This window comes from Bos javanicus, chromosome 7, assembly GCF_032452875.1.
Source record: "Bos javanicus breed banteng chromosome 7, ARS-OSU_banteng_1.0, whole genome shotgun sequence".
Classification (NCBI taxonomy): Eukaryota; Metazoa; Chordata; class Mammalia; order Artiodactyla; family Bovidae; genus Bos; species Bos javanicus.
This window is the reverse complement of record NC_083874.1, coordinates 15,768,539-15,781,841: the sequence shown is the minus strand read 5'-3', so window position 1 is coordinate 15,781,841 and position 13,303 is coordinate 15,768,539. Positions and strand designations below refer to the sequence as shown.

The window sequence follows — 13,303 nt, the reverse complement described above, 5'->3', positions numbered from 1 at the left end:
TAGGTAGGAAGGAAGTTTTGCTAAGATTGAGATCCCCATGTTGCAGGTCAGAACATCGCTTCTTTGCTGCTTGGTGGTTCTTTTCTTTCCTTTTAAGTGGTGACCCACCCCCCGCCCTCCTCTGAGTACCCTCAGAATCCACTCTCACTGTATTTGGCTGTGATCCATGTGAGCTCACACCTGGGGCAGGTGAACTCAAGAGCTCTGCCAAGGCTGGGGGAGTAAAAACGGCAGACAGCTGGGTCACAGCTGAAGGCTAAGAGCATGTGAACTGTTTGTTGTCAGACTTTGGAATGACAAGAGACATCTATGAAACGGATTACTACCGGAAAGGGGGCAAAGGTCTGCTCCCCGTGCGGTGGATGGCACCTGAATCCCTGAAGGACGGAGTCTTCACCACCTCTTCAGACATGTGGTGAGTTATGTGTGGGCTGGCGGAAAGAACACTGCACTTGAATTCCAGGTTGCTCTGATACTATGACCAGCAAGAGAGGAGTCACTTAAAAACTGACTTCTTCATGGCTTCTCCATCAAGGAAAGGAAGGGATAGCATGTCTGGGGGACCCTTGCACAACTGCTGTGACATTCCAATGAAGATTAGTCTTATAGGAATTTCTGAACTGCAGCATGAACTGTTTAGAGAACTGGCCACCCAGGTTCTAGTAAGCCAAGAAAGGGTGTGTGTGTTTATTTTAATGGCTTCATTGTTACTACTCCCAACTGTCATTGGCAGGTCTTTTGGTGTGGTCCTTTGGGAAATTACCAGCTTGGCAGAACAGCCTTACCAAGGTCTATCAAATGAGCAGGTGCTGAAATTTGTCATGGATGGAGGGTACCTGGATCAACCTGACAATTGTCCAGAGAGAGTGTAAGTGTAGAAAGGCGGCGTAGTGTGTGGGGTGCTTATTCAAAAGTCTGTGCCTTTTGCATGGATACTCGTGTTTGCATATTGTATGTCTATGTGTGTTTGTGTTTGCAAGTTTTATCTTTGAATGCACATTTGTGTTTTATATGATGTCTGTGTGTTTTTGCTTGCCTTTTGCATGCACACTTGGATCTGCATGTTGTGTCTACATATTACTACATGCTTGTGTATTATATCATTACATGTGTGCTTTATTGCCTTTCATATCTTCGGAAGGTTGTAGAGGAAACTGCACAGCAGTGGTTATTTGGGGACTAAAACTGGAGCGCTGGGGTGGAGACTTACATTTAACTACATATTCTTATTATATCTCATTGAAAGTGGAAAAAAGAATTCACAAATTGTAAACACCAAAACTTCAGGGGTACGTACAACATATCCCCTTCCAATATTTGTCTTAAATTTTTGTTGCAGGAGCAGATGTACAACACAAACATCAAATGCACATCAATAAACACTTTCAAAATTGTCCAGCATCGTAATAGTCCAATAAATGTAAAGTAAAATAAAGGAAAGTACTATTTTCCTAATTAGCAATAAAAAGAAGAGAGGGAAAGAAGGAAGAGTTATGATATTCACTGCTGTCAATGGAATGGCTAGATAGTCATTCATATCACTCTATTGTAAGAATTTTTTGTTTGTTATCATTTAGTTGCTAAGTTGTGTCCAACTGTTTCATGACCCATGAACCTCCAGGCCCCTCTGTCCATGGGATTTCCCAGACAATAATACTGGAGTGGGTAGCCATTTCCTTCTCCAGGGGATCTTCCTGACCCAGAGATCAAACCCAAGTCTTCAGCATTGGCAGACAGATTCTTTACCACTGAGCCACCAAGAAAGCCCATTATAATAATAGCTACTCACAGAAATTTTATTTAAAGTCTCCAAAAAAAGAAAGAAAGAAAGAAAGAAATGATCTAAACATCCAACAATATGAGAACTGGCAAGTAAATTTATAAAATAATCAATAAAGTAATTTGATAAAATAATACACTATAGTAATTGACATTTCAAATGATGCTTATGAAATATTTTGTAAGTCAGTGGTCTAGCTTATGTTAAAATGCTAAGTGTAGTAAATGTGTATAAATTGCATTTCCGAATGTATCCAGACAGAAAAGATGAGATTATATCTGAAGGAGAGCTGTATGCAAGCTGTATTTTCACTATATTGTTGGGTGTTTTCTACCTTTCTACAATAAGCATTTACTATGCAGTGCTTATTGCATGTAATATTTCTTTACCAGTGTTTCTGCGAAAAAAAAAAAAGTTTGCCTTCCTGAAAAAAATGCATGGAAGAAGGCCATTTTGATGCTTCATCCTCACAAGAATAAGAGATCAGTTTAGAAAACCTAATTTGAAGAAATCTCACATGTAAAAAAGTATGAAGCAGAATTCCTTGGAAACTCTGAGCAAAATATTTCTAAACATTGCTCCATGAAGTTTCTTTCCTGGCTATGTCAGGAGGAAATTAGTGCCCCTAGGGTGGGGGCCTGCCAATTTTTCCTCTAAAGGGCCATATCGTATTTCCAGCTTTGTGGGCCTGGCAGTTCTCTGCCTTGCAGTTCAAATCAGCCGGGGACAATGCATAATTGAATGGGTGTAGCTACGTACCAATAAAACTTTATTTACAAAAACACTTGGAGGACCAGATTTGGTCCACGGGATGAAGTTTGTCAACTCCTGCCCTGAAAGAAGTTACAATAGTGAGAGGAAGAGGTAAAATGGAAATCCTGAGCCCCTGGGTCCTATCCTAAGTAAAGTCAGAGTCCCCTGCCCCCTCCTCTCCTCCCCTTCTCCAGAGAGTGGGGACTGGGCTTGCAGAACACCCGCTCAGAGCTGGCCCTCTATGGTGGGTCCACCCAGCTGCCCTCATTCTGAGCAACAATGTGTATATAAAATGATGAACCCACAGAAATAGACCTACAGACACAGAAAACAGACTTACGGTTACCAAAGGGGAAAGGAGGGGGGAGGGATAAAATAAGAGCTTGGGGTTAATAGATTCACAGTACTGAATACAAAATAGAAAAACAAGGACCTACTGTATAACACAGGGAACTATATTCAATATTTTGTAATAACCTATAAGGGAAAAGAATCTGAAAAACAGTTATATATATATATATATATATATATACACACAGACTTGACCAACATGTTTGTTTCCATAACATCTTACAGAAAAATCTGAACGAACTTTTTGACTAACCCAATATATCTGAGGGTTTCCCTGGTGGCTCAGTGGTAGAGAATCTGCCTGCCAACACAGGAGATGTAGGTTCGACCCCTGGGTCTGGAAGATTCCCTGAAGGAGGCAATGGCAGCCCACTCCAGTATTCTTGCCTGGAGAAGTGGATGGACAGCGGAGTCTGGGGGGCTGTAGTTGTGGGGTCCTAAAGAGTTGGACATGACTTAACGACTGAACAACAACAGCAACAAAAATATATATCTGAATCCCTTTGCTGTACATCTGAAACTAACACAACATCGTAAATCAACTCTAATTTAAAAAACAAACAAAAAAAGACGGACCTGATTGGTCTTCACCAAGTGGCAATATCAGGAGAGGCCCTTGTGGATCTTGTTTGGGAAACCCTTGGCTCACTTTTTGAAACCATCTTTCACGCCCTTAGAATGGTTGTTTCTGCTTGACCCTCCTGAGGTCAGCACTTGTCCGCGTGGGTGTGTGTGCACCGCAGGCGCGGGGTCGGGGAAGGAGGGCCGCTTGGCGGGGACCCCCGGGGCCTCACCCTCCACGTGCCCCTCTCTGTCCCGCAGCACCGACCTGATGCGGATGTGCTGGCAGTTCAACCCCAAGATGCGTCCAACCTTCCTGGAGATCGTGGACCTGCTCAAGGACGACCTGCACCCCAGCTTTCCCGAAGTGTCCTTCTTCCACAGCGAGGAGAACAAGGCGCCCGAGAGCGAGGAGCTGGAAATGGAGTTTGAGGACATGGAGAGCGTGCCCCTGGACCGGGCCTCGCACGCGCAGAGAGAGGAGGCCGGGGGCCGGGATGGAGGGTCGGCGCTGGGGCTAAAGCGAAACTATGACGAGCACATCCCCTACACCCACATGAACGGGGGCAAGAAAAACGGACGGATTCTGACTTTGCCCCGGTCAAATCCTTCCTAACAACCCCTGCTAGTGGGGGAAGGGTTCCTGTCTACACTTCCCTCTGGTTCGAAGGCCTCCAGAAAACTCAGGATTTCCACCTAACTCTGCCACAGTGTCAAACGGAGCTCAGAGATCACGACTATCCATTTCAGTTCCTTTTCTGACTTCAAACGCAGTGGTTCCATTGCCTATTTGACTTGTCATCTGAGCACTTAACTGTGAACCTGGATGGGGAGGGGGTTTCCACGGCTGCTGTCCTTTTGGGCCACCGAGGTTTCAAGCCCAGATGTTATTATTATTATTATTATTATTATTATTTTCCCTAGTAGTTTAAAAGAAAGCATCTATTTTTACAAAGTTTTTTTTTTTTTTTTTTTTGCTGGTGTCTGAGCTACAGTATAAAACATAAATCTTGTTTATGAAACAAAAGTTAGAAAGAAACAAACCCAGTTCTAGTAGAATTCCAAGCTTTACAGAGTGGGCTTCAGGAAAGTATTTTTTCATCCAGGGTGAAGGATTGTTTTTTGTTTTTTTCCTTCACAAAACCAGTTCCTCAAATTGACCAATAGCTGCTGCTTTTGTACTTTGGATATGGGTCTGCAGTCCTGGTGTGTGGTTCATGTATGCACTTATGTGTGTGTGTGTGTGTGCGTGCGTGTGCAAATCATGTGTGCTGAGTGGACACTTTGGGGATCAGCCCACGAAGGTTCAGCTCTCCTGGGGTACGTGAGCCCTGCTTCCTCCACCCCCGACCCCTTCCTTCTTATCTACTGGGAGACTGTGCCCTCAACAAATTTTTCTGTCCCAGATGGAGCCTCAGGATTCTACTCTCCCTTAACTTTGGTGAAAAATGTTTTCTGGGAGCCATGGGAGTCATTTGGAGTGATAATGGATCTTTTCAAGACCAAACAAAGCCAGGACATAGAGAAGATTTTAAAAAAGAAGAAAAGAAAAACAAGAACTGAGATGATGAAGAGTTTTGAGAATATATTTGTAACATATTTAATTTTTAAAAAGAATCTCCAGTATCAGCCTCATAAATTATTGACCATTTCCTGGGGTGGGAGGTAGGGCGTATGGGTTTGTCTGCCTGTGTGGGGCAGGAGGGGCCAGGCACCGGTGGCCTTTTGCTTGGTCTTCAAGGCATCCATTTTTTTGGGGACTAAAGCCACGTTAGCTGCTAATCCTCTGGACATTGTGGTGAGGCCACACTGAGCGTGTGGGCGATGGGGTTTGATGGATGGTTTGGTTTCTGCTCTGAAAAGCTGAGCCCTGCCTTCAAACACACTTGTGGCTCCTGGATCTTCTGGTTCTCTGTGTGTACCTCTCAAGCTTCCTCAGCGGGATGTCCATGTCCCACAGGGATTGTGCAAATTTGGCACCATTAGATCTCAAAGTGGGACAGCACGGATGGACTTTGAAAACACTAGCAATATGAAGACGTGCCTGTCGGTCCCCTCCGCCCTCAGGGCATCCGACCATCCTCAGAACTGAGCTCCCAGAAGCTGCTCTGCGCCCAGTGACCTCAACTGGACCAGGTGTGAAGCCTGAGCTGAATTCTCAGGTACTTAACGATCGTGCAGTTCCTGAGAGTCAAGTCCAGAGGAGAAACCGCTAAGGACCTTCACACTACGGAGAGCATGAGAATGGGCGTGATGCCACAGCTGCTTCCCTTCTGGGGGAAGAATGACTGCTGCTCAAATACAGAACATGATGGACTCATTGCCATAGTTCATCCGAATCATCACCCACAGGTTATCTCTCGAGTGCATTTTCTCACGAGTCTAAGACTGCTTTCCTTCTCTTCTCAAGAACTGTGGGCTTCAAAACACCTGGGATGCCATGGTGACCTCCGAACCTTCTCAGTTCTTGATGAAGAACACAGGTAGACACGCATCCCAGTTGCCTCTGGCTATCTTATTTATACGATTTCAGAAATGACAGCATGTCAGAATATTTCCAGGGAGCCTCAGTGATTGGGTACAAGGAGCACAGAAATTATTTTCGCCAAATTTATTTTGTACATAGACGAGGATCTGTATGTAAGTTAAAAAGGAACGAAACACGTAGATCTAGGTATTTTGTTCTTTTCGTAGTAAATTTGTAGTGGCCATATACTACGGTAGCAGCAATTTTCACATTTTTCTAATTCAGAAAGGTTTTCTTATATTAGGGGAAAATTATTTATTTTAATATATAAAAATCACTGTAAAAAATCACTTTCATAAGAAATGGAGAGCATGTAAAAAAAAATTTTTTTTCAAAGAAAAATAAACAGGTGAATGTGGGGTAATGATTTTTTTTTCCCAGCACAGTCTACCTCAGTGTATTGTTAGGATGTGGTTCAATAATGGACATCTTTGAGACTTCAGAATTCTGTCTGGATCCGATCTGAATCAGGGAAGATTCGTATCAGCTGATTCCGAATGCCAGGGACCAGTAAGAATTTTGAGGGAGGGAGTGGGGCTGAAGTACGGCTTTCATGTGAGCACAGATCCTTTTCCTGGCTGATATTTTTCACCTCTGAATTTAATCTTCCTTTTTTGTTGTTGTTGTTTGATCCTCCATCTATTGACACCATGGCCCTCAAGAATGAAGCAAGTTTCAGGCCATCACGATGTATCTGATGTATCCAGTTCTGAGCTACCCTTAGCTGATGAGGGAAGCTGCAGTGTTGAGACACAGACAGTCTTTGATCCAGCCAGCATGCTCCTTTCCCCTTAGAATCTCTGTGGTGTGTGAGCATCTAGGTGCCCTAGGCTCTCCATGGTTTATTTCCACTCTTTTTAGGCTGAGATGCTTTGGGTGGGGGACATATCATTATCTTGGGAACTTTACACACAAGCACTCAATGCAGTGTCTGTTTTTATTCTCTAAGTGGGAAGGGAGATATTGAGAATCTCAACCCTAAACCCACCGAGAGGCTGAACACATTTTTTTAGCAACAAAACCTTGGACCCTCTCATTTTGGTTTGGTTGACTTCAAGCTGATACGGTTTGACCTTAGGGACTTTGACAACCCATGTGTAAGCCTGGATGGAGCCAGCAGAAATGCTGTCGTACGCACCAGACCTCACTGCCCTTCCTAAACCTATAGGCACCACCCCAGCAGAGTCACCTTTCTCCACTTGCCCTGGAGAGGTACTGTAAAGTGCTGGGCCTGCCCTTTGTGAATGGAATTTCCCTGACTTCATTTAGCTATCTCTGCTGCTGCAGTGAAAGATCAAGCAGGCTTGGATCACAGCCTCCTTTTGCATCAGATAATGTGGACTCTGTCGAAACAGAATTCAGTCCTCAAAATGGATGTCCTGGAGGATTGTAGTGATGATTATTTAAAAAAAGGCAACAAAGCCAGCTTTGGTTGAATTTTTTGTTGTTTGTTTTTAAAGGTGTCTCATTATTTTAAAAACCCCTTTTTGTTTGTGTGGCAAAATCAAAATATAGTAGTTCCTCCCTGGATCAATGATGTCAAACGCACGTCTGGAAACGTTTGTATTCTGGGAGCTGTCCTGGGTGCTTTTCTGTCCTTTTAAGCTAGTAAGAAGCGAGAAGTGTTGCTGGTTCTCTGGCTAGATGTTGAGCACAACTGAAAGGAAATGTGGGAATTGATGTGAAGGTCTGCACAAACAACCCTGAGACCACTGGAGACTGCCTCCAATTGCTGGGCAGATCTCCATCTCTCCAACCAGAGCAGATGGTCTGCTGTGAAATGTGCTTGTTGGGTTGGGAGGTGTTTATCTGGAACAGCCATAAGGTTGATCAGTGGGCAGGGTTTGGCCCGTGCTCTCCATCTGGGTACATGAGTGGATGTGCTGTAGTCCCCCAGATGACAATCTTTTTCTTCTTTGTGGTGGGTAGAGGGGGTTCGAGTGCCACTTGACAAACAGGTGATTCAGAAATGATGATTTTGTTCGGAGTAGGGGGATGGGGTTGCGCTGATCATATATATATGAATGATGCCCATAGAATGATATCCCTTCAGAAAACCTTCTGGAATGTTCTTGAGAATATTGATCTACACCAGAATTGAGGTTGGGAATAGAAAGTACAGATGGGCATTTGTTCTTTAAAAGACAGTAAGGAATGCAATGGACATTCCAAGGCTGTACCTGGAGGTGAATGTTTCCTTAGGGGTCCCCCAGAGACAGAGGGAACCAATGGCTTCTTGAGCTCACTGTCATCTTCTTATACCAGTCAAGGTCCAGAACCAGGCTCTGGTCACATTTTTATTTGGGTTTGGGCCCTAAAAATCCTTGTTAAAACTCAAATCAGGAACCCAGGGCTCTTGGTCCCATTTGAGAAGAAAGGAAACAGTATTCCCTCCCCCACCCCCAAAGCGAGTGTGTCCACACATATTCAGGAATGGCTCGTCTACTCTCTACCTTGTGTGCCTGGCGGGGTGGGGGCAGGGGTCCAAGCCCTGCCTGTCAGCAGCAGACACCTCCTGTGCCTCGGCTTACGCGGAAATCAACTCAGAGACACAAGACCCACTGAAAGCTCAATTCTTATATTTTTCAATGTTTTCCTACAAGAACCAAGTAGCACCATATACAGAATATGCCTTTTTTTTTTTTGAATATCAAAATTGTTCTGCATGTAAAATATGGGATAATTACCTGTTTATATGAAAATTCGGAATAAATTATCTGAGAATACTCTTGTTCCTGTGTGGTGTCCAAGCCAGGACTTGTGAACTGTGTTAAGCCAAATCCCTGGGGTGTTGTGGGTGTTTGTTATGAGAGGAGACAAATCCCTAGGTTCTTCGTAACAGTGAATCAGGAGGTTAAATATTTTTGCCATCAGGGTAAGTGACAATCCACTGATCCATACCTGTACAGTTGAATCAACCCTTTACATACCGAGCTATTTCTATCCTAGTTGGTAAGGACCTGCCACCTCAGGGACCCCAAGCCTCCCCAGGTTCCAAACGCTAACCCTAAGAATACCAGGGAACCCCAAGATCTTGCTCCATTCCACCATGCTGGAGGCTTAGATGCAGAGTAGCTGGCCAGTGCAGTGTTTGCCACTGGCCCAAAAGAAGTCACACAGAGGAGCCCAGAGTCAGCCTCAGGGGAGGGAGGTCTGTCTGAGGGTTTCGGTTGAGGGTGTGAGTGAGAGTCAGTCCAGCAACAATCACCCACACTTCTCACTTTACCCTTCAATGATTGAGGATGATAGACCTTGCTTCATCTGACCATCTGTGTGACTATGTGTGTGTGGGCATGCACGCTCAATCATGTCCAACTCTTTGCAGTCCCATGAACTGTAGCCTGCTAGGCTCCTCTGTCCATAGGATTTTCCAGGTAAGAGTACTGGAGTGGGTTGCCATTTCCTTCTCCATGGGATCTTCCCAACCCAGTGTCTCCTGCATTGGCAAGTGGATTCTTTACAACTGAGCCACTGGGGAAGCCATATGACCATAGTGAAGATCAAATAAGGTAATATTTATCCCCCATACCCCTCCAGGTTCCTCACCACCAAGAAACTGATGCCACTGCTAGGTAGTAGCCTGAATTGTGCCTCCCTGGGTTTGTGAAATTCAGTAGAAGCCTCTTGGGAAAAGGAAAATGTTTTTCTCCCCAGGAGAGGATCTCAAAGATGCTTCAGTCTTGAGTGAGAAGCTGGGCGGGTGGTATCTTCTCAGAGGGGCCACTCAGACTCCTCGAACCCATGGCCAAGAGACAACTGCAGCTTTGGGTCCCTGGGACCCTGGCTCCAACTCAAATGTGAGCAGCATGACAGGTGAGATAGTTGTCACAAGCAAGAGGAAGCATATGGAAGCTTTGGTATCTCCAAACTTCTTGCAGGAGGGAAGTGATGGGGCTTCCCTGGTGACTCAGTGGTAAAGAATCCACTTGCCAGTGCAAGAGAGGCGGATTTAATCCCTGATCCAGGAGGAGCTCACAGGGTGCAGAGCAGCTAAGCCCGTGCACTGCAACTATTGAGCCTGTACTCTAGAGCCCAGGAGCTGCAGCTGCTGATTCCACTCACCCTAGAGCTGGTGCTCAGCAGCGAAGGAAGCCACCACAATGAGAAGCGCGCACAGTGCAACTGGGCAGTAGCCTGCACTCACTGCAGCTAGAACAAAGCCCGACAGAGGTGGAGACCCATAATGGCCCCAAATAAAATAAATAAATAAATTTTCGAAAAGACTATCCAGGAGACTTCCTAGAGGAGGCGGCATCCCAATGGGATGCTGAACTACAAATTAAAAAAAAAAAAAGAGGAATGTGATACTCTTAGCATGGATGACACTGTTGGTTGTGGCCTACACTCTGTGTGATGAGATCCAGATTTTCTAGCTGTGGATCTCCAACCTCCTGGGTGCTGCTGACTCATCCCCTGGGGTATGGTTCTACCCTCCCACCCCATGAAGCTGACTGTTCTGCCTGAGATTGGGTCCTCAAGGTGACTCACCCAGAATCTTCAATCTCACCTACCTCTAGAAGCCCTTGTTATAATCAGAGACTCACAGGAGGCCACTTTGGCTGACACCAGGCTGCACCACCCAGACCACCTCTTCAGAAGCTACCAGGGAGGTTGTCTGCTGGGGCTTGCAGTGAAGTCGTTCAGTTGTGTCCTACTCTTTGCAACCCCATGGACTGTAGCCTGCCAGGCTCCTCTGTCCATGGGATTTTCTAGGCAAGAGTACTGGGGCTCGCAACTGAGTCCTTTTTGCCAGAACTTTCCAAGGCTTAAGGGAGCTGCTTGGTCCAACATTATGTCCCCTCCCTAGGAGAAGCCACATTTGATGACTGGCCAGGGATACAAATGCCTGACCCTTGTGCCTAAATACAAGTTGAGGGTTCAGTTGTGTCCCCCACTGCCTAAAAGAGATTATCTCCAAGTCCTAATCTCCAGCACCTTAGAATGTGAGCTTATTTGAAAATTACATTGTAGATGTAATTTGTTCAGGTTTAAGGTGAGGTCATCTTGGAGTAGGCTGGGTCCCTAATCTGATACGTTGATGGCCCTTATAAAAGGGGGAAAATTGGACACAGACACACACACATACACACACACACGGAGAGCTCCTTGTGAAGATGAAGACAGGAACTGGGGAGAAGAGTCTGCAAGCCAAGGAATGCCAAAACCACCAGCAAACTGCCTTCAGGAGGAACCAGCTTGGCAGACACCTTGATCTTCAACTTGCAGCCTCAAAACATAAAACAGAAACAATATTGTAACAAACTCAATAAAGACTTAAAAAATGGTCCACATCAAAAAAGTCTTTTAAAAAGGTAAGATAAAATACAAACAGATAAAAGTTCTTTGTGGCTACAACCCTGGAGTCCTTTTAGTCTCTTATTCCCACAGACTTGCTGGGGCTCCTCCAAGGTCTCCTCACCTCCACTGCATCTGAACTGACTGTCAGGACAGAAAATGATTCTAGTTCCTGTCCTCTGGAACATTCAGCTGGTCAGCACTCCTTGGTGTCTAGTTGTGTGGTTGTTACACGGCTAAGTTGTATCCGACTCTTTCTGATCCCATGAACTACAGCACACAAGGCTTCTCTGCCCTTCTTTAGCTCCTGGAGTTTGTTAAGATTCATGTCCGTTGAGTGGGTGCTACCATCCAACCATCTCATCCTCTGCTGTCCCCTTCTCCTTTTGCCTTCAAGCTTTCCCAGCATCAGGGTCTTTTCCAATGAGTCGGTTCTTCACATCAAGTGGCCAAAGTATTGGAACTTCAGCATCAGTCCTTCCAGTGAATATTCATGGGTGATTTCCTTTAGGATTGACTGATTTGATCTCCTTGCAGTCCAAGGAACTTTCAAGAGTCTTCTCCAGCACCATAAATCAAAGCCACCAATTCTTCAGTGCCCAGTCTTCATTATGGTCCAACTCTCACATCCATACATGATGTTTAGAGCATAAACCAAAATTTTTTTTCTGCTTGGCTTCAGTCTCACTGTCTCCTTGTTTTCTCTGTGAGGTTGAGACATATTTTCGAGCTTTCTTTTTAGATGCAAAATGGAATGTGACATTTGGACAAAATGTTGGACCAAGACTGCTACCCATTGAAGCTACCCATCAGCTCATTTGAAGTCTCCTCTCCCTTCCTTGGAAAAATGTATCCCCAATTGTAAACTGTATCACAATCATCTAGAGGGTTTTGAAAATTCAGATGGCTCGACCTCAACCCAAGTGATCTGGGATGGGGATGGAGAATTTTCATTTCTAAAAGGTTCCCAGGTGATGTTGATGACACTATTACAGGCACCACACATTGAGAACAGGATTCTGGAACATCACCAAGCTGATGTGAGACAAAGACAGAAAGCTGAAGGTCATTAACCAGTGTCAAATCCACACCAGTTCATATAACAAACTATCCAAACACTAAAGCTTTACTTTCTGAAACATTTGAAACGGATCCACTAAACTATACTTATGCAAATATATCACTTTTTAAGTGATAAACTGCAATAAAAGAGCAATTTATTGGGATCCCAAACTTTGTCTCCATAACCCAATCACAAGATGTTAGTTACTATCAATGGTTTAAAATACAAACCTAATCAGTCACCTTACATTTATTTATTAAGATTTTTTTAATGTGGACCATTTTTTAAAGTCTTTATTGAATTTGTTACAATGTTGCTTTTGAACTATGGTGTTGGAGAAGACTTGAGAGTCCCTTGGACTGCAAGGACAGCCAACTGTCAATCCTAAAAGAAGTCAACCCTGAACATTCATCAGAAGCACTGATGCTAAAGCGGAAGCTCCAATATTTTGGCCACCTGTTGCAAAGAGTTGACTCATGGGAAAAGACCCTGGTGCTGGGAAAGATTGAAGGTGGGAGGAAAAGGGGACGACAGAGGATGAGATGGTTGGATGGCATCACCAACTCAATGGACATGAGTTTGAATAGGCTCTGGGAGTTGGTGATGGACAGGGCAGCCTGGCGTGCTGCAGTCCATGGGGTCACAAAGAGTCAGACACAACTGAGGACTGAACTGAACTGAACAATGTTGCTTCTGTTTTAGCTTTCGGTTTTGGGGCCACGAGGCATGTGGGGTCTTAGCTCCCTGAAAGAAAGTAAAGTGAAAGTGTTAGTCGCTCAGTTGTATCCAACTCTCTGTGACCCTATGCACTGTAGCCCTCCAGGCTCCTCTGTCCATGTGATTCTCCATGGAAGGATGCTGGAGTGGGTTGCCATTCTCCTCCCCAGGGGATCTTCCCAAACCAGGTATTGAATCTGTATTTCCTGCATGTCAGGCAGATTCTTTGTCACTGAGCCACCCAGGGATCAAACCC

At 44.8% G+C, this 13,303-nt stretch overlaps 1 protein-coding gene across 4 annotated transcripts in view; it reads left to right on the top strand.

Annotated features, from left to right (window-relative positions):
* Positions 1-8,698, top strand: part of INSR (insulin receptor) — a 145,750-nt gene extending 137,052 nt beyond the window's left edge. For all 4 annotated transcript variants that reach the window (XM_061422265.1, XM_061422267.1, XM_061422266.1 and 1 more), the window contains 3 exons: positions 286-415; positions 734-868; positions 3,707-8,698. In XM_061422265.1, coding sequence (XP_061278249.1) covers positions 286-415; positions 734-868; positions 3,707-4,061 — 620 coding nt within the window. In that variant the 3' untranslated portion in view covers positions 4,062-8,698. The remainder of the gene's footprint in view (positions 1-285; positions 416-733; positions 869-3,706) is intronic.
* The last annotated feature ends 4,605 nt before the right edge of the window (positions 8,699-13,303 follow it).